At 40.3% G+C, this 21770-nt stretch overlaps 1 protein-coding gene across 4 annotated transcripts in view; it reads left to right on the top strand.

The window, feature by feature from the left end:
* Positions 1-21770, top strand: part of ATRNL1 (attractin like 1) — a 944263-nt gene that overhangs the window by 257327 nt on the left and 665166 nt on the right. For all 4 annotated transcript variants that reach the window (XM_067537030.1, XM_067537032.1, XM_067537033.1 and 1 more), the window contains exons 12-13: positions 1283-1491; positions 11816-11934. In XM_067537030.1, the coding sequence (XP_067393131.1) occupies positions 1283-1491; positions 11816-11934 (328 nt within the window). The remainder of the gene's footprint in view (positions 1-1282; positions 1492-11815; positions 11935-21770) is intronic.

The following is a 21770-nucleotide window of genomic DNA, read 5'->3' as shown; positions in this document are numbered from 1 at the left end:
CAGATTATCTGAGGTTTGCAGGGCCTGATGGCCAAATTCCCTGCTTTGTCCAAAGGTTTGTAGGGCAAACATTACCCTTCTGAAGGAAGTGTTTATAGAAACTTAGCCAGGAGGACCTCAGAGAAATTTTTCTCATTAGTCTTCTCTGATGGATTTGCTTATGTTTTAACATGTGGCAGCTGTTGATACCATAAATAATGACTCTTTATTGCCAACAATTGTATATTGCCTTTTTGCGTGATTTATCACTTTTCAATAATCTGAACATGTAAATAATGTAAATGTGTCAATAATTGTAGAGTATATAAGATCCTTTAACATGAATATAACATGACTTAAAAAGTAATGCAATAATATGTAATATTTATTAAAATAGTTCCTTGAGATAAATAACAGCAATACATTGCAATGGTCAGCAAACACAGCATTTCACATTCACTGATGAGATATGTGTAGATTGTTTGTTTCATTAGCAGAAAAGAATTGCTCATAATGAAAGAGTGTAGCTATTGCTACTTTCTCACAAATAGTGATAAGTGAAATTCAAAAGATTTAGATTCTTATCTCAACTATATTTGAGGCTTTAAGAATTAGCTGTTAACAATTAATTAAAGTAGAGGCAAAAATACCCAGTCGTTCTTCAGATCTTACTATATTATTATGGCTCTTTTACATAAAGTGTACTGCTTTGGAGGTGTCTCAGAGCCCATTGATCCCTGTAGCTTTTCCAAACACTAAGTCCCTTCTGAGTAGTATATTTTGCTGGAGAGATCTAGATTAATTCTTCAAACCTTCTTAATTTTAAATGAGAAGATGAGAAAATCATGGCCTCAAGTCCAGAAATGTACTGCTGCCTAAGAGAAATGTATACGACTGCCAGCTGGTGTTGCTTGTCCTTGAATCTTATATCTCAAAGAGAAATGTTCTTTGGACAGTCCCCAGTTTCTTACACCAGACCATCTAGTCATACTGTATATGTTCTCATTACCTCACACCAAAAAAGAATACTGTTCCCTGCATAGTCCTTCTTCCATCTTTCCACCCATTATCTGTGTGCTATTCTATATATTTCTAATACATATCGTTTGTGGACATATCTTGGAGCAAACTTTACAAAAAATATGAACTTCGAGGTTTTTAAGGGAAACACTGTCAGTCTTAATTTGTGGAAGAATACTGCCATAATATATGTAAAGCTGGCTAAAAAATCAAGAGGGTATAGCTTTAATAATGCTTTATTTATAAAAACAGCTATTTTATATTCTCTTGCTTATATCAATAGGTCCATGTACATATTTGGGGGTTTTTCAAGTGTTCTGTTGAATGATATCCTTGTGTACAAGCCTCCAGACTGTGAAGCATTCAGACATGAAGAACTGTGTAAAAATGCTGGTCCGGGGATAAGGTGTCTTTGGAACAAAAACCATTGTGAATCCTGGGAATCTGGACATGCTAACAATGTTTGTGAAGCAAAATGTCCCAGAAAAACGGGTAAGAATTTTTTATCTTTTCTGGACTTCTTCATTGAATTATAATCTTGCACAAGTGTAGTAATGTTTCCATGACTGTATAAAGACATTTTGTTGTTTTTAACATCAGTTCTGTAACCTATGGTGCTTCAGGATTGACAGCTGTCACCTTCTTTCGTTTACAGTAAGGAAAAACTCTTTAGAAATGAAATGTATGGGAAATAACAGGATATATCTGAGTTTTCTCTCAGGTCTTTCCTTGTATTGGAAAGATTTTATCATTAAAGTATCCAGAAGTCAGGATGGAAGGAAATAGAAATAAAATATTTTATATCTTCTAAATGTTCTAAGAAGGGAAGTGAGCACAGTGTAACTAAGTGTTTAATAAAAATTGTCATCAAATTGACTCATCTGCTTTTCTTTGGATATCAGAAAGACCAGTTTTAGTGCTGGTCTGCAGGTGTTTTTATAATGTTAGCAGTTAATAATTTTACAAACATTATATAGTGCCAAAAATTTGGTGCTTTCCAAACAAAACTATATAAGACAATCAAACACTAGAGAAGATGTGGCTCAAGAGCTGTGGAGGGGAAGGGGTCATTGATGAAAAAAAGGAGGCATTGTTTGAAACAGTGGGTTTCAAAGAGGAATTTGAGGACAGAGAAAGAAGGTGCTTATTAGATGAGGACAGGAACAGTGTTCTGGATATATGAGACATCACAGATAGAAGGAAGATAGGCGAAAAACTAGACACGGGGAGTGAGGAGTAAGGGAAATGAGAACAGATGGAAGTGGCAGCAAGATTATGAATGGACTAATAGATGAGGAAAAGAGCTTGAATGTGAAGTGTGCAGCCTTTTTCATCAGGCCTGTAGGTCCCACTGTCGCTACTTCTTCCTAGGGTAGGGTGTAGTAAAGCCTTCAGCAGCGGATCAAAAAGGGCCAGATACAGAATCCTACATTCTATAAATTAGTTGTAGTTCACATTTACTATTCATAAATCTTACTGTCTAGCATGTTTTATATCCTGCAGCTGTCCCGTGTAAAACACTATAATGTGTTGCTTTGAAAACAGTGAGCTGAAATGGACCATCTTGCTTGTGCTATGGTGAAAGTTTATTCGATCGTTGGATCAGTGGGGGTTATGATTAGCCCACCCTTGAGTATCTTGTAGTGCCAGGTTTGCAAAACCATGAGTAGGATGATAAATTACAGTTCTGAAAATGAAAGGGAAAGTACTCATACCATGACTGATAGGAATAAATAAAAGGACCTAAATTCTTCTCTCAGTTACACTGGAATAAATCCATTTACTTCATGGAGTTACTCTGAATTTACACTGGTAAAATGAGAAGAGAATTTGGCCCAATGTGTTGGAATTGCTACCTAAAAGAATTTGCTTTCAAATTTAGTCAGAGAATTAACCTTCCTCTCTCTCCATCTTTCCCTGCTTTGCAGTGTTTTAAAAAAAATTATTGAAATTGTTCTGAGCCATGGAAACCATTATAACATTCAGAGCTCAGGTTCCCAACATGACAATTAATAATATAGTCATGTCTGTGTGTGCAAATAGTGGAAAGAAGAAATGTCATTGACTCAAATAGCTCACAGGTCTAACTGGAGATTTGTGTATACAATACAGTCACAACTGGAAAAAACACTGAAATGAACAGGCAATTTACATTCTTTAGGTTGTAGTATGTCAAAATGTATGTTAGTTTCTGTCTCATGAATTTCTGTTTGGCATCATGATAACTTGCTATATGCATCAATAGGGTCATCTTTATCAGTTACTATTGTACACCATCCTGAATTGTAAATTTAAAATTTGCAAACTAAATTGCTCGTGAAACTGGATTTTTTTGTAGTTTACATGAACACAGATATGCTGTGCAACTCCAGATATCTGATACTCATTCTGTGTATCTTTCTCTGAGAGTAATAAAAAAAAGTTCACTCAAAATGTGGCTGTGCAACAGATGTATAAGCTCCATAATATTAAACGGCTGAACTACTTTAAATGTTTGTTTAACCATCATACTTTCTGCATGTTTGCTGTGCCTCTGATGTAAACTGTGACCTAGTTTACTTTTAAGTCAATTTTCTCCTGAACTGTCTCCCAACAGGATATAAAATTGCAAACTTGATATGATTTGATGAATGCTAGAAAAAAATGCTGGGTTGCATAGGAAAATGTCGACCACATAAAATTGCCTTCTGAAGAATTGTTCTTGTATTTTTCATATTTTTCTGTAAACTGTTTTATAACAGGGGAAAGGCTTCCCCACCCCCTGTCTTTTTTGTCCCCTCCAAATCTTGAAAATTTCTAACTTCAAAAGCAACCAAAAATTCTAAAAAGCCAATCATGTCCTCTCATTCATTTATATATATATAAACAAACAAATCATGGGAAGGCTGAAGATAAATAGAAAAGGCAGTGGAGTTTCCATAGAAACATCCATTAGGGAGGGGGACTGAGATTTGATTCCTAGTATAGCAGGCAAAGGGCATGGCATTCCAATCCTGGAGAAGTCCTGTAGACCTTCAGGCATTTGTGAAGATCCAAGGTATTCATAAGGTGGCTCAGTGCCTCCTCATCTCTGTGCAATTCCTCAAATTCCCAGAGTAGCATGACTCCTTCAAGAGCCATGCTGTCCCAAGCTCTCTGGTTGCACTTGGCTGCATCATCAGTCCGATTATTATGTGGGTTGACAGCATGTTGTGAGAATCCTGTAAGATAATGCTGACAGGGTCAAAATTATTGAACAATAATAATAAGATCCTGTGGGTTTGCAGATCGGTAATGTCATAGAAAAGTGGCTCTTTCCCGGCTGAGGAAACTCACCAACAAGCCATGCTCCCAAAATGATGGAGCTCAAATTGCATAGCGGTTGCACAAAGGTAGTGGTGTGGGAGAATAGAAGGATACCATACCACATTGGCTCCAACCCCTTGCCATTGATCAGATTTTTTTCAATTATTTTGTCCTTTTTGAAGAAAAAGCAGACATGTCCCAAACCGCTTATTTTAAGCAAGATAAATTGTGTGTCTATATTGGTGAAAGTTTGTCCTAAGAATTTAGCATGATCTTCCACAATAAAGTTGTTACTGAATGAAAGGGCAGGCCATTTCCTTTAGATGTAACAGTCCTAATCCCAGTGGAGACCTAGTGTCCATTCTCCTGTCCTGGGAGAGTCCAATCCCAAAAGAGGCCCTCCAGTCCATTCCCTTGTCCTGGGAGGCACCGTGTAGATTCTCTCCTTGCTCCCACAGTGGGAAGACCCTAGGTGCCATTCTCCTCCCTCGCATCTGGAACTGAGTGGCAGGGTTGAGGGGCTCTCCACGCTCGCTACCTATTGTGTGCCTGACCCACACAGACAGGTGAGTGGGAGGAGTCAAACACCTAGATTTGGTGACAGATTTGAAAATTAATCTAGAGATTATCTATCTAAATTGAATACTTTAAGAAAGTAATGGATTTTCCTCATGTCCTGTTGTGATGGTTCTTTGGGTACTCAAGACTGAGTGTTACCTTATTACCCCTGCCTTAAGTGAGAGGGAGTCTTTCTTGTGCTAGCTGAGTGTCAGTTCCCTGAAATCACCAGGCCTCCATCCACTCAAGCATGCTCCTCCAGGCTTATGACAGCCCTTCCTTTGTCTGGCAGGCTATTACTAGGTGCAACGCAGTCCCTAAATCCCTTTGAATAATTCCCTTATGATAGCCCGTAACTCTGGCTACTCACAGAAATTCCAGATCTTCTGTCCAGCTTGACTCCAGTTTTACTTTAAACCACCACTCCTGTAAACCACACAGTACTTGTGAGCACTTATAAAAAAAGAAAAGTAGGTTTATTTAAAAACGAATAAAGATTTAACTAGAAATAAGAGAAAGTGATGGAGACAACTAGTTACAATGCAAAACAAAATCATAACGTAGGCCTGCAATCTACACTCATCAATAGTTACTTTTCTTATGTAATAAAGTAGCTATTCCCTTAAAAATTCACTGTTTTGCACAGCTAGAGTATCTCTTTCTTCTGTGTGTTGTACTGAAAACAGCCTTTTGTTTCTATATATGGCCAGGGCAGACTTTGTCTGTTGTAATGTTCCTTTTTGATCTCCAAGAGGTTTTGATTTTTTGGTGATGCCTCTGATGGTTTTCAGTTGATAGTTTTGGAAGGGAGCAAGACTAGTCAGTTGTCTTGCATTACTTCACCAGCTGATTAGGGGGGAATGGCCACTCCTCCTTGTTTGAATGGGCCGTTGCTTGAATGCATCAAGGCCGGTTGCCTCCTGATGATGATTAATTTTTACTCCAAGTCCATGAAACAAATTTTCATTGTAAGTACATTATTCCGTCAATATTATCCATACATGCGTCTCTTAATGATAAGTTTTGACAAGTTAAGAGCTTTCTGTAGATACCTTCTGTGATATCCCTTATGGAAAAATACCCCGCAACATATGTGTTTAATGTAATGAGTTTGTTTTGTCTGAGAGCTGGTTACAAAGAACAAAGGATCTCGTGTCAAATATGTCAACATCCTACATATGCAGTGTTCTTGCAGCTATGTTGGTTCCAGGATAGTAGAGAGACAAGGTGGGTGAGGTAATATCTTTTATCTTGGGACCTGGTTGCTGCCTGAAGAAGAGCTCTGTGCAAGCTTGAGAGCTTCTCTCTCTCATCAACAGAAGTTGGTCCAGTAACAGATATTACCTCACTGACCTTGTCTCTTAACATCTTACGTGTCCTAATAGCACTTTCTTCTGAACTTTCTATAGAAGTCAAATAACATGCTACTTTGTTTACAGGTCTGTGTTTTGTAAGTATTGTATGTACCCTATATGGAGAAATAGAAACTGATACTTTATTCTATTTAGCTCATTTCCCATGGGCATCAGAAATAAATTGCCAGTACTGATGATCATAATTAAAAATTATTTGGCAATCGTTTTGGTGCTTTATATGTCAGGAGGTGCCCATCTGAATATGATTAGATGAATAAGTTATTAACTTAAAAATGTAAGTAGGATAAAGTTGAGATAATTTGAGTTTCTCCTTCAAGTGATTTTTCACATATCGATTCCACTGTAGGTGTATAAGTGCGCACTGCACGTGAGTTCAAGACGTTTTCCAGCAGTACCAATAGGTGTATGCACCCCTGCTATCCTTGTGCAGAGCCATGGGTATAAAAGGTGTCTGTTCGTTGCTTCCCTGTCAGTTCCTTCTTACCACTCATGTTGAGATTTGGAGTCTGTTAGTCTTGAACTTGAATTTTGGTTTTCTCTAGTAGCCAACTTTTAAAAATAAACTCTACATAGTTTTCATAGCTGTAGTTCAGTTATGTAGTTCACCCTTTGTTCTCTGACTGTTTTTCATCATGCAGAGATCCCTAGCATTTAATCAGTGTGCCATTTACAGGTCTGTAATATCTGTGATAGACAGTCAAGATTGTCTGATATGCTTGAGAGAGAGACGTGTTAGGGGGCTGACTGAGGAGATATCTGAGCGATTAGCAAGTATCTTTGAAAAAGTCATGGAAGACCGGAGAGATTCCTGAGGATTGAAAGAGGTTAAATATAGTGCCAATCTATAAAAAGGGGATTAGGACAATTTGGGGAATTACAGACCACTCATCTTAACTTCAGTACCTGGAAAGATTATGGAGCAAATAATCAAGCAATCAGTTTGCAAACACCTAGAAGATAATAAGGTGATAGGTAACAGTCAGCATGGATTTATCAAGAACAAATCATGTCAAACCAGCGTAATAGCATTCTTTGACAGGGTAACAAACCTAGTGGATGGGGGGAATTGGTAGATGTGGTATATCTTGACTTTAGTAAGGTTTTTTTATCCTATCTCACATGATCTTCTCATAAGCAAACTAGGGAAATACAGCCTAGATGGAGCTACTATAAGGTGAGTGCATAACTGGTTGGAAAACTGTTCTGGAAGGGCATATTGAGTCCAGGTCTGGTTCTGTTTAATATCATCAATGCTTTAGATTATGGCATAGAGAGTACACATATAAAGTTTGCGGACAATACCAAGCTGGGAGGGGTTGCAAGTGCTTTGGAGGATAGGATTAAAATTCTAAATGATCTGGACAAACTGGAGAAATGATCTGAAGTAAATAGGATAACATTCAATAAGGACAAATGCAACGTACTCCACTTAGGAATGAAGAATTAATTGCACATATATAAAATGGAAAATGACTCCCTAGGAAGGAATACTGCAGAAAGGGATCTGCAGGTTATGGTGGATTGCGAGCTAAATAGGTGTCAACAGAGTAACACTGTTGCCAAAAAAAAAAAAAAAAGGCGAACATCATTCTGGGATGTATTAGCAGGAGAGTTATAAGAAAGACACGAGAAGTAGTTCTTCCATTCTACTCTGCACTGATAAAGGCTTCAATTGGAGTATTATGTTCAGTTCTGGATGCTACATTTCAGGAAAGACATGGACAAAAGGGAGAAAGTCCAGAGTAGAGCAATAAAGGTCTAGAAAACAGGACCTATGAGGAAAGATTGAAAAAATTGGGTTTGATTGGTCTGGAGATGTGAAGATTGAGGGGGACGTAACAGTTTTCAAATTGATAAAAGGTTATTACAAGGAGGAGGGAGAAAAATTGTTCTCTTTAACCACTGAGGATAGGACAAGAAGCAATGGGCTTAAATTGCAGCAAAGGAGGTTTGGATTAGACATTAGGAAAAACCTTCCTAAGTGTCAGGGTAGTTAAGTACTGGAACAAATTGCCGAGGGAGGCTCTGGAATCTCCAGCATTGGAGATTTTCAAGAACAGGTTAGACAAACACCTGTCAGGAATGGTCTAGTTCAGCGGTTCTCAACCGGTGGTACTTCGAAGAAGGCTGGGTGGCACGCGAGCTGTACCGCGCTGCCGAAAGTCGTCCCCCCCCCCCCGCCACGAAACCCCGCCACCGAAAGTCGTTGCCCCCCCCCCCCCATTCCCCCCCCCCCCCGGCGAAACCCTGCCCCCGAAAAGGGGCAAACGGCGGCAGGGTTTCGGTAGAGGGCATTGTTCCCCCCATGTAACCCCGCCGCCGCCGAAAGTCCTCCCCCACCGCTGCCACAAAACCCCGCCGCCGCCGAAAGTCCCCCCTCCCCCCTTTTTTTCCTGAGTGGTACCTGACCCGAGTGGTACTCGGAGAAAAAAAGGTTGAGAACCGCTGGTCTAGTTAGTATGTAGTTCTGCCTTGAGTGCAGGGACTGGACTCTCGAGTTCCCTTCTAGTCTTACATGTGTATGATATTATGATTCTAAAAGGATTTCCCTCTTGGTGCTGCAGCCCCAAAACCAGAATCTGAAGAAAGAGTGATCTCTTTGAAGCAGACGTCTCTACTGTGGTTTCTTTGAAGCAGAAGTTATCGTCATTTTCTGAGGCTCAGAGATTACCTATGTTTCATACATCACACAAATAGGATAAATCATCTAAGAACTCCTCCAGCACTGAATTGAAGTCTGGTAATAAACACCGATGTTCACTGGTACTGTCTGATGAGGCACCATTGGCTCCAACATGGTGTTTTAACTTTTGCTGCTGGGAACTATCTCCATTCTGGCACTGCCAGGTCCAGTACCATTTGTGCTGTCTTCGGAGCACTTACCTTCCATTTCAGTACAATCAACGCCACAGATGGTTTTTTGCAGCAAAGGCTTGCTGTACCTTTCTGTGTCTGATTTACTGCTATTTCACCATCTAGTACTAGTAGCAGCAGAGGCTTCAGCCACATTTGCAGTATCTTCCTTGTCTGCTCAATCAGCACCATCAGTAATGTTGATGCTGTCAGCACCACCTGCACAGTATGGATACCAGTCATCATTTTTTCCTCTGCAGCAGGCTCCACCTGAACTGACACAACTAGCTTTGACACTGTCAATGCAACAGCATGCGATCCTGGTGCCGATGCCTCCCCTGCCACCCATTGGAATAGCTCCTATGTTTCCTGAAGAGAGCTACAACTCATCTTAAGATTTGGCGCGTAATCTATTGCTCTTGCATCTATTGCTCTATTACATCACTTTACAGGTCACGTTCTGTGGACACTGCTCAAACCCATGGTATGGAACAAGAACACTAGCCTGATAAGGATATTCCAGTTTAGTGTCCACCATTGCGGGCAATGCAGAAATCTACTACCCACCCTTGCTTTACTGGGCACCCTGGATTGCCCTCAGTACTTCTCGATCCCTGTCACCAAGGGGGTTGGAAAGAAAGTCAGCATCTCCAGTCTCTATTCCTGTCAGGGAAGACCCCCGGTGGCCCATCAGCCATCCCCAATGTTCGGACCAACTGAGGAAGTGGAACCCACAGAATTACCTACCTACCTACATTTCTTCATCTTCCTCTGATGAGGCCATAACAGCACAGTTCTCTTCTCCTCCTCCTCCTCAAGACTTTAAGTTCTTTCAGGATCTTATTATGAGGTTGCATATCCCTATGGGTGCAGACAGAAGTTCAGCAGGACAAACTTAATAAACTTTTAGACATTCTGTAGGCTCCTGCAACTGAAAGGGTTGCCCTTTCCATTTATGAAGCCCTTTTAAAGCTGGCCATGACACTTTGGCAGAGACCAGCTTCTATACCACCTACTACCAAACGTGTATGGGTGTTACCAGGTACCTTAACAGGCATTTGACTGTTATTTCACCCACCCCATTTCACACTCTTTGGTAGTAACTGCAGCTAATGAATGCTATGTGAAAGGAAAGCCTATATATTTGCAAGTCTTCCAATGAGGATATCAGATTACCATGGTTTGCTTTCTAAATAATGTTTGTTAATTGGTCATCAGTAGTGAAATTTGCAGACAAATTGCCTGAAGAATACAGAGACGGGTCATGGCACTAATGTCTGGAAGACATCTCACAGCTTGGACTTTGCTTCAGGCGGCCACTGATGCATCAGACACTGCTTTGTGTTCCGTGGCTACAACTATTTCAATCCAAGGCCTTCTCTTTGAAGGTTCTAAGCTCTTTTCCCCCAAAAACTGATGATGCCAGGTGAGTGTTAAAAAATCTGCGCTCTCTGGAAGTTTATGCTCCAGTGATAAAATGGACACAGTTTAAACTCTGTCTCACTATAGGTCCTCATTATACCAGCCAAAAGCCCAGGAAGTCTCTAAAATTAGATCTAAACCTCCTAGATGTAGGCATTCAGCTTCATCAATAGCAAGTTCATATCTCCAGCTACTAAGCAATTTGTTTTATATTTTAATCCAGGACAGCACACCCATGATCTAAACTTGGTTTTTTAATACTTAATGAATTGTCCTTTTGAACCTTTGGAAATATCATTTTTGCTGCTGATGTCAGCTTTTGGTAGCAATTACTTCTGCTAGGAGAGTATCTGAACTTCAGGCACATCTAACTGACCCATGTTTCGCAATATTCCAAAAGGAAACCGTCTGTCTCGGGTCACACCCTAAATTTATGCCCCAGATATTTTCTGCATTCCACCTCAATCAAATCATGCATCTTCCAGTGTTATTTCTGAAGCCTCACTCCAGCAAGGAAGAGGAAAGCTTCATACTTTGGATGTCCAGAGGTAAACCATTTACATTTACATATAGTAAACCATTTACTATACTGTATTGAAAGTTTATAAAATTACGCGTTAGAATTAATTCTTATCTGTTACAGAATGATCCTGTTGGGTTTTGTTTTTACTTCTTTTACTACTGCCTACTACTTTTTGTAAAGATGTCAAGCCTTAAAAAATATAATTCACTCATTTTGTTAAATTAATGAACAATGGATAGAATAAAAGGTATTAACATGTTTCTTTGATCTATGTACTCTTCTAATATCAGTCTATAGCAGTGTTTCTCAATTGGGGTTCCGCGAAAAATTGAAACTGCACCACCGAAAGCTGCTGAAATCGTGCCGCCGAAAACAGCTGACAGTGCGCTCGGCCAAAAACAGCCGATACTGCGCTGCCGAAAAGGGGAAGATGTCCCGGATTTTTCAGCGGAGGGTATCGCATGGCCCCGCAGAAGTTAAAAAGGATTCCGCGGCCAAATTTAATTGAGAAACACTGGTCTATAGGTTACAAATCAAGGAGTGTTCCTTTGACAGGTTAGGGTCATATGAAACTTCAAAGAATGTGTGTTAAAGAACAGGTGTTTTAAAGAGAGTAAATAACATTAACCTAATATGGTTGGTTTCCTATTAAGTAACTTACATCTTGGATTGAAGGTCATGTTTACAATGAAAAAATGCCACATATTGTCCCAAACAGCTGTTAAAAATGTGTGAATTAAGAAAAGTGACACTTTTTCCTCTTTCATCTTGCTGTTTTTGTCTCTCATTTGTACTGCAGCTGCTGCAGATGACAGATGTTACAGATATGCAGACTGTGCCAGCTGTACCGCTAATACAAATGGTTGCCAGTGGTGTGATGACAAAAAGTGCATTTCAGCAAACAGTAACTGTAGTATGGTGAGTCTCTGAGTATCTGAATATATAGTTAACATTTGCTTATTTAGAATCATTAGTTTACCATTTAACAGCATTGAATAAAGTTTTATATTATACATCAGTTATTGGAAAATATATTAAAATCATTTCTTCGTACATTGTAAAGAGAGTTAATGCAACAGAAAAATTGAAACTTTGTGTTACCTTATTTTTGCCTTCTTCATTCTTCTTGTCCATTCTTCAACTAAGTAACTTTCTAAGTTACTCCTCACCCCACCAGGTCATTTTTTAAGTTCTTAGTCTGTTAGCATATAAAAAGGTGACCATAATGGCAGTATTGGCTGAGATTTTAAAGGAGTCTATGGGAGTTAGGCATCCAACTCCTCTTGAATTTCAGTGGGCCTAAGTCTCCTAGGCTTCTTTGAAATCTCAACCATTATTGCGAGATAAATGGCATCATCCATCCATTCAGCTTAATAGTCATGCTTTACAATGGAAGCCCTACACAATCATGTTACAAGACAACATAACATGGAACTCTTTACAAAATTCATGAGATGTTTTGACAGATCTCATGATTCATACTGTGAAAGCTCACTGCGTCACTCTATGTTCACAGTCACAGGGTGTTCTGGGGAGACTTGTCTGCTCACTCTGGGGATTGTGGGAGGAAATGGTATAGTCCTGGAAAATTGATTTCTTGGCAAAATCCAGGCTGGTGTGGTGGTGTGCTGTTACGTGCTGAAGATATAGATCCTGCTCACGCTAATAAATGTAGCTGACAGATGCTGGTTTTTATGGAGGTAATGTTTTGTTGGCGTGCCTCTGAACTGCTGTCAAGAAACCCTGGTGGGTGTTTGAGGCAACTTCCATCCTGAAGAAGACCGAGAAAGTGGTTTATATTTACAAGCAGAAGCATAACAGCAACAATAGAATGGGACCATGTGGACATGGAAACATGAACTGAGCTGACGCTATTTTTCATGGTAGTCCACACACACGCGTCCTGAATGCAAACTGGATCAGGACAACAAGCATAGAGTGGAGGGACTTCAATATGGTGGAAATATGGGGTGACCAGCCATAGGCCCAGAATATTGACATGAGAGCCTCATTCCTGGAACTTATGAGGAACTTGACCGAGCATTTGAGTGACAGAACACCATATAAGAGAGGCAATAATGGTCCAGAAGTATGTTGCTATTGCCTTGTGGAAGCTGGCAACCCCAGACTGTTGGCAATCAGTTTAGGGTTGAGAAATTAGTGGTTGGTGCCGTGTTCAAGGTGGATTTCAAGGCAATTAATGCTGTGCTGTCTCTAGCGGTTGTGAAGTAATTATAGGGTATGCATTCATGGAGTTCCTGAGCTGTTCTGGTACTATTGATGGCAGCCATATATCCATCCTGTGCTTGCCATCTGAAGCTAGCAAGGACATTAACAGAAAAGGATACTATTCCATTGCTATGTAGGCCCTTGTGGACAACTATAGCATATTCATGGAAATCTGTACTGGATGCACGGGCAAGGTGCATGATTCCTGGGTGTTGCATGTTTCCCAGTATATGTAAGTATAAATGGAGTACTTTGGGATAGAATGGATTGCCGATAATGATTCTTTGAGGGCTGCTTACAGATGACCACAAATGCTACTACTACTACTAATGGGGTAGGTTCTGTTACAGAACATTCCGTAAGTGATGCCTTGTGCAATTGCATTATTGAGCAAACTCGAGTACACTTGGGCTAATTAATGAGCTTGTACAGTGCATTGCAATCTTGTTTAAATTTAAATGTAATATTTATACATGAATTAAAGAAACAAATATTATTTTTTCTTTACATTTATTGAAGTTGATTGATTATAAAAATGTCAGAAGACCACCTGCCCTAACATGGTTTCAAATGTGTGCAAATATAAGACCGTGTGATGGGGTGGACTAGGGCCAGAGGCCCCCTGCTGGAGGCTTCACTGTCCTGCCACACCTGTCCCAGGAAAGGAGCAGTTGAGGGGTCCTCCAAGCAGCTGAGAGTGGCTGTAGAGGAAGCAGCCAATCAAGACCCAGGAGGGCTATATAAAAAGGAGCTGCAGAACCAGAGCCAGTTCCTTTCTTGAGCTTGAGGAGTTAAGATAGCATTCCTGGCTGGTGAAAGAGAACAGCAGCACCAGGTGAGTGAAAAAGAGCTCTTGGCAGGCTGCTGGGCCTAAATGTAGAAGAGCCCTGAGTTAAAGGTGAAACATTGGTAAAGGCTGGGGCTGTGGGGAAGTGGCTCAGGGAACTGAAAGCAGTTTCATTAAAGGGACATGGCGGTGCATGGTTGCTATTCTTAGGATCCTTGGGCTGGGATCTGAAGTAGTGGGCAGACCCAGGTCCCCCCCACCCCATAGGCCACTGGGAAAGTGGCCTACAATTGCACAGCGATAAATCCCCAGATGGGGATCTGAACTACTTAGTGGCACAACTGGAGAGCAGGGGCCAGAAGGGTCCAGAGCAGACGAAACCATTGACTCCAGGGAGGAAGCCCTGAGGGATACAGCTCGATACCAGGGCCTAGACTGTTTGAAGACTGCAGACACACCTGACCAGAAGGGGCAGTCATGAGAGATGGGTGCCATGCTATTACAGACAACATAAAACCTTGTCACAAAAAGGAAACTGCACATTATCCGTGTATCTGTTCTCTTTCCTTCCACTGGAGTAGGTGTAGAGTCCAGTCAATATTTTGTTGATGTGAAGTTCCATGGCTCAGTGACTGGCTCATTAACTTCCTTCCCCATGGAATTGTTGTTCACAGGCTGCAGGATGTAGTAATATTGAGGTGAATCCATGGGGTTGGGGATTGGTGGCATGAAGGTTTGGGCAGGATGATTCATATGTCCCAATAGTCTCTTAAACCTTGCTTTCTGATATACCATGTGTTGCTCCCAATCATGGCAGAGAGAATTTGCCAGTGGCCTCATCTCATTCTTTTGCATTTTGGCTAAACCTAAGTCCTCCTTATGGTGCTTTTCTGATAACCTGGAACAGTTTTTATGCTCCTCCATGAATAGGTTGTCCCTGGTCCTCTGCCTCTTTGACTGCAAATTTTGAAGATTTTCACTGATAATTGATGGTCTCCTACATGTCCTCGCTTCCTTCTATGAGTCTGATACTGTTGCATTTGGTCCTGACAGAGGGAAAAAAAGTTTGTGTGCGCTTTTGAATTCCTATAAACTTATACATGGTGTAGGCAGCTGTAAATAAAAAAATCCACTTTTACTTCAAACGAATGCAGTTCCCTTTGCAGATTCTATTGCCCAGCAAACTTCAGCCATTCGAAAGCATTGTAAAGGAATATTACCTGGAAAAGAAATGGCAAGTTTTTTATCTTCCAACTGTCCCCCCCAAAAAAAAATTGGGGGGAAGGAAATGATCATGGGGGGGGGGGGGGGAGTTATGGGAGACTGAGCAGCACTGTTGATTATGTGAAACCCTTTTTCAATCTGCTGCAACCTTTCTGTCATGATCCATGGACTTCAAACGCAGGTCTGCAAGTCATGGGATCGACCATTCTCCAACTCTATCTTGCAGCCTGCTGGCAATAGCTTACCTGAAAACCATGAAGCCGAGCCACCCATATGAGACTCTGTCCCTGAGGCCGATTGGTGGAGTCCCAGAGCGTCTGTTTGGCCTGCTGACCATACGTAAGCCAGAAACAGGAACAGCAAGCTGTCTGAATGACGGGGCTCCACCCTGCTCTGGACTGTGCACCTTGTTCTTCCTACTTTCCTACTTGATTTCCTGGCATCCTGACCTGGTTTGACTCCATCTTCTGGTATCTGACTGTGGATCCTGATCTCCAGTTTGTCTCTTGCCTCAGACCCTACCCCGGTCTGAGTCTGGCTTCCAACTTATGATTCTGATTTCTGGTTTGTCTCCTGCTTCTGACCTCTTGTTATCCTGATCCAGTCATCACTGTGGTCTCTGGCTCCGACTACTCAGTGTAGCTGCCTACAATCCAGGCATGACATTTACAAGATGAGTGAAGGGGGAGAAGCTGCATGTAGTTTGGGACTTGGGACACTAAGCAGAGGCATATGAAGATAAATCACTTCCAGTCAAGGGTTAGAACACAGGTAGATGGCAAGATAGGGCACAGGAGTGGGTGCCCTATGGTAATGGGAAAGGTTTGTATCAATTTTTGTGATCAGCTGTAGCTGCATGTTTTCATTTGTTACCTTGGTTTAGCGCAGTGTTTCTTAACCTGGAGTTTTAGAGGGGTCGCAAGTGCAGAGCTGGTATTGGGGGTGGCAAGAAAGGTAATTGTCTGGAGCCACAGGGGCGCCATGAACTAAGTTACATGCCTCAGCCCCGTGGGGGTGGGACTCAGGCTTCAGGGGTACAGTAGTTTGGAAAGGTTAAGAACCACTGGTTTAGCATATCCTATACATTGCTAACTTGGGGTCTGCCCAATACATCAGTAGGTGGTGGCTGCTTTATCATCTGGCATTGACAGAAGCATGTAAATGTGTGAACACTGAGCATGTAATGGGGAAAACCTGCAGGTGAACCTGAGTTAAGTCTGCAGTGAAGACAAAGCCAGAAAAGAGAAATTGTGATTGGTGTCACTGATAGTGCTAGCCTCCGCAAATGGTTTGTTTGTGGCTGGCTGGGAGCTCAGCTATTGCATTGTGTAATAAGGTGGTGTAGTGGTCATGTGGTTCCTGACCTTCATGGAGCTGTTGGAGGAATTGGGGACAGATTAATGCTTTCCCACTGGCCCTTTTGCAACAAGCTATGCTGTCAAAAAGGGGCCTGTGAGCCTGGCATATGATTAATAGATTTTAGGGCCAGAAGGGACCATTGTGATCATCTAGTCTCACTTTCTAATTAGCACAGACCATAGAACATCCCCAAAATAATTCCTATAGCATATCTTTTAGAAAAACATTTAATTTTGATTTAAAAATTGTCAGTGATGGAGAATCCACCATGACCCTTGGTAAATTGTTCCAATGGTTAATTACTCTACTGTTAAAATTTTTTATTATTTCCAGTCTGAATTTGTTTAGCTTCAGCTTTTAGCCATTGGATCTTGTTATACCTTTCCCTGATAGATTGAAGACCCCATTATTAAATATTTGTTCCCCATGTGGATACTTAAAGACTGTAATCAAATACCCTCTTAACTTTCTATTTGTTAAGCTAAATAGATTGAGCTCCTTGAGTCTATCACGATAAGGCAGGTTTTCTAATCCTTTAATCATTCTTGTGGCTCTTCTCTGAACCCTCTCCAATTTATCAACATCCTTCTTGAATTCTGAGCACCAGAACTGGACAGTATTCCAGCAGCAATCATACCAGTGCCAAATACAGAGATAAAATAACCTCTACTCCTACTCAAGAGTCCCTTCTTTATGCATCCAAGTGTCACATAAGCTCTCCTGGCCACAGCATCCTACTGGGAGCTCAAATTCAGCTGATTATCCACCACATCCACCAAATCTTCAGAATCACTGCTTTCCAGGAAAAAGTCCCTCATCTAGTAAGTGTGGCCTTCATTCTTTGTTCCCAGATGTATCCATTTACATTTAGCTGTGCTAAAATGCATATTGTTTGCTTGTGCCAAGTTTATCAAGCGTTATCAAGAGTGTTCTGAATCAGTGACTTATCCTCTTCATTCTTTAGCACTCCCCCAACTTTTTGTGTCATCTGCAAATTTTATCAGTGATGATTTTGTTTTTTTCCAAGTAATTTATAGCATAGGGCCAAGAACCAATTCCAGCGGGACCCCACAGGAAAGAGACCCACTTAATGACAATTCCCTGTTTTACATAGCCCTTCTGCTGAATATCATTGCACAAGAGGTGTCTATTTCTGTGTCTATTTCTAGCTGCACCATCTCCACAGAAGCCTCTTGTCACAGGGGACCAGGTTGAGTCAGGACTAGGAGGATAAATGGTTGGGATGTTCCTTAAAGATTCGGTTGAGCTAATAGACTTCAGTAAAATATATCTTATGTTTAAAATGTATTAAAATGATCTTGGATTTGATCACTCTCATATGGCCAGAAGACTAATGGAGGCCATGAAGAAAGGGTAATGATAAACAGCAGTATATCAAGTGGGGGAACAGGGTTAACTAGTGTTTTCTTCAGTGATAAGTGTAACCCTTGCTTGAAATAACACCTTTAATAATGATCTGAAGAAAGAGAGGATCATCTACCTAGTTAAACTTCAAAGATGGGGAAATATTGTTTATTTAAGATGGCTCAAGGAAATATAAATAGGCTTAGATTTGTCAAACTGAGCAAAGGAAAATTTAGCTGAAATAATTTTTAGTAGTGAGATTTATGACTGAAGAATATTGTAGTCACCCAAGGGAAATGGTGAAAGCCCCATTGCTCTGAATCATTTAGAAGTATACTGGATAAACCAATCAAATAATATATTATTATCCAGAACAATCCTGCAGTAAAAGGAGAATGACCTAGGTGTTCAATAGGCCTTTTCCATTGCTGATTTCTGAAATTCTAAAATAAAATAAAATTAGGGCCCTAATCTTGCAATGGATAACACACAGGCAGACTACTGTGCAAAGCTCTATTGATTTCATTTGGACTCCATGTGGGTGCAGAAGTCTGCCCATGTGTCTATAAAAAGTAGGATTGGAACCTAAGAATGAAACTAAATCAGACGTAAGTGAGGAAATGAAAATGTAAGATAGTTTATGCATACCCTGTGCATAAATATTACAGATGTCCCGCAGCAGTGTGTGAATTTGAGTAACAGATGTGCTGTCATAAATCTGAATTTCATTGGTTTTGTTAGCTCGGATTATAACTTAATACTGGGCTTAATATGAATTACTTATTGGATTTACATTTACATTGAGCTAATGAGATTTTTCAGGGAAGTAATGTGTAAATTGGATTTAAGGAAAATAAGAGTTGGGAATAGTGGAATGCAACAGAGTACATTATAAGAGAATAGTCACTAGAGTTTGAATTTCATTTTGAAAATTCCTAAATAGCCTTGGGTTACTTGTGCTCCACAGATTCTACTATTAAAAATATTGCTACAAATACTCTAGATCCTTCAGAAGATAATGTAACATGTAATGTTGCTACCAGAAGAATTCATTTTCTAAAGCAGCCTGAATGCTTTGGGATTTTGACATTGTGGTAATAATGTGTTAACAAGGAAAATAGAGTGGGGGAGAGGTGGCACTGTATGGGAACAGATGGTGTGCACTTGTAATATAAAATTCATTGTAATGCATCTCTCAGGCAGTTTAGTCAATATGTATGGTGATTAGCCAAACCGAATGCAAATTGATACCAAAGATTCTGTGGCATTTCTGTGTGCGTACTGTACTTGTAGGCATTCTGTCACTTTGAGCATTTGTTTTGATTGTGTTGCATGCAGCTACCTTAGCCCCTTCTTCAAGCACAACATATGTGTCTCTCCCACGTTTGTTTTACAATAGCCTCTGCTATAGACCAGAAAAATAATAGTCACCTTTCATCGTCATGTTTACTAATGAGCATCTGGTCCAGTAAGAGCACCAAACAAGCCCCTAAACAGTAGTTAGTTCTCTCCAACATTAATGAAGCTGATTCTGTATATGATTGAAATTTCATTTTAACAATTGCACTGCTTTAGTACCTAGCAATTTACAAGTGGATTGTTTTCCTTAATGATGAGCAGGAGGTTGATGCACTAACATCACTGCTGCACTAACCTGCTACATTAGCCTAGTGTTGCATCTCCCTTTTTAATATGCTTTTATGGTATACCAGTACTATACCACTAAAGATTCTAAAAACTCATCTTAATCATATAAGGATGCTACATAGGTCTTATCTATATTACTATTCATTGTGCATATGGAGCTTCTTGGAGGGTTAGTCAGGAGACATGAGCTGCAATGTATTCAGTATACTGATGACACCCAGCTCTATCTTCAATATATCTGACTCAACTGAAGCAATGGAATTAATAGCCTAGATGAGATTGAAAGCTAGCTGGCAGTGACTCAGTCCAGACAAGACTGAAATGATGGTGTGCTGTGAGAAGCAGCCAGAAGAATGGGGGAAATTTGTTTCAGCATCCCTCATTGAGGGAATGTGACTGCCATTTGTGATATAGGTGTGAAACTTGGAGATGCTGTCATATCCTGAGCTGCTCCTGGATGCCCAGGCAGCAGCATCGGCAAAGAGTGATATTTTTTCCCCCACCTGAGCGTGGCAAGATAACTGGGAACTTTTTTCCTCAATACAAACCTTCCTACAATTATCCATACCTTTGTCACCGTGAAATTAGACTGCTGTGATGCGCTGAATGTGGGGCTACACTTTGGGACCATTCAGAAGCTGAAGGTAGTGTAGAATGCCAGCTTGATTAAGTAGAATTACATGTTTACCGCATTGTCTACATTGATATTCATGGTGTTCATTTTAACCGATAAAGCCCTAAATGATTTGACATCTGGTTATCCACAGTTGAGGTCAGCAGAGATGCTCGAGCCAGAGCTCCCTCAATATATATGAGAGGGACCTGCTGGCTCTCTGAGGTGCCCTTGGATATTAGAACTTGCTTCCCTTCCTGGTCTGCTAGAGCCCAGATTTGTTAACCTTCTGAGTATGTGGCAGAGCCTGTTGCTTCCCCCCCCACTTCTCTAAGTCTGTAGAGGGGAGAATATATTTATGGGCAGTCATTTGCTTATTTTATGATTTTAATTTATGGGATGAAGCCTATAGTTATATTTTAGAAATCTGAAGAAATAATATATATAGTTAACGCATTCTTTATGTGCTACATAAAGATGCATATAAAATTGCTTTTTATCAAAAAGTAACATGTGGCAAATGGCTAAACATATACAAAGCGTTTAGGTATCTGCAAACCTGGAGGTGTTTTGAAGGCCCCTGGGTAAGTTTGTTATTATGCAACCTGCTGTTGATGGATTATTTTGCTTAGACTTTTATTTTAATAAACCATTCCAAGAGATTGTCTTTCTATTTCAGTTAATGGATTAAATTTCTTTGCTGCTTAATATATCTGTGACATCCCAGCAGCCTTTTTAGTTTACTTCTGGCTGTGAGACAGAAAACGAAAGGGGTCCTGTTTTCATATTGGAGGTGTTGATGACAAAGTATCCCATTAATACCAATGAAAATACCTTGTAATTTAAAGATTTTTGATGAATTTTTAAAAGTGTATAAATAGTATAAAAAGTTGTCTTTGCTGATGGTGGGAAAATTAACTCCTACTATAGCATTCTGGTAACACACTAATTAAGGGCATGAATAAAGGGAGAAAAAAATAACTAAATCCTGTTTCCCAAGCTTTTTCTTTTTAGTATAGACTTCTTAGTGTTGTTAACCTTCTCTGGTTGTATTTGTGTGCTGTAATAATAGGTGCTGTCCAGTATTACAACTTTAGCACGTCTTTCTTTCTCGCGCTCAACAACACACACTACATGCAGCTAAAGAGGATAGTTTGGAGTAAGGTTCTGACATCACTTTAGGTTGAAAGTAGCTTTGTGTAATCTGACATACTTGTGTAAGAAAGACAAGGTGGATGAGGTAATATCTTTTATTGGACAAAATTCTTTTGGAGAGAGCCAAGCTTTTGAGCTACAAAGAGCTCTTCTTCAGGTCTGGGAAAGGTACTCAGAGTGTCACAGCTAAATATAAGGTGGAACCAGTTGTTTAGCATAAGTCCTTTACACATATTCTAAGAAACCATTCAGTGTGAAGTGGACTGTTAATGCCTCTGCAGTTATAAGACAAAAAAGAACAAAAGATTGTTGTAATAAGCCATAAACCCAGTTTCTTTATTAAGACCATGATTTTTAGTGTCTAGTAAAGATATG

Source organism: Emydura macquarii, unplaced genomic scaffold (assembly GCF_026122565.2).
Source record: "Emydura macquarii macquarii isolate MOO-44397 ecotype Brisbane River unplaced genomic scaffold, CSIRO-AGI_Emac_v2 contig_3692, whole genome shotgun sequence".
NCBI classification, from domain to species: domain Eukaryota; kingdom Metazoa; phylum Chordata; order Testudines; family Chelidae; genus Emydura; species Emydura macquarii.
The sequence above is the reverse complement of the archived record's forward strand: the minus strand, read 5'-3'. Positions and strand labels throughout refer to the sequence as shown.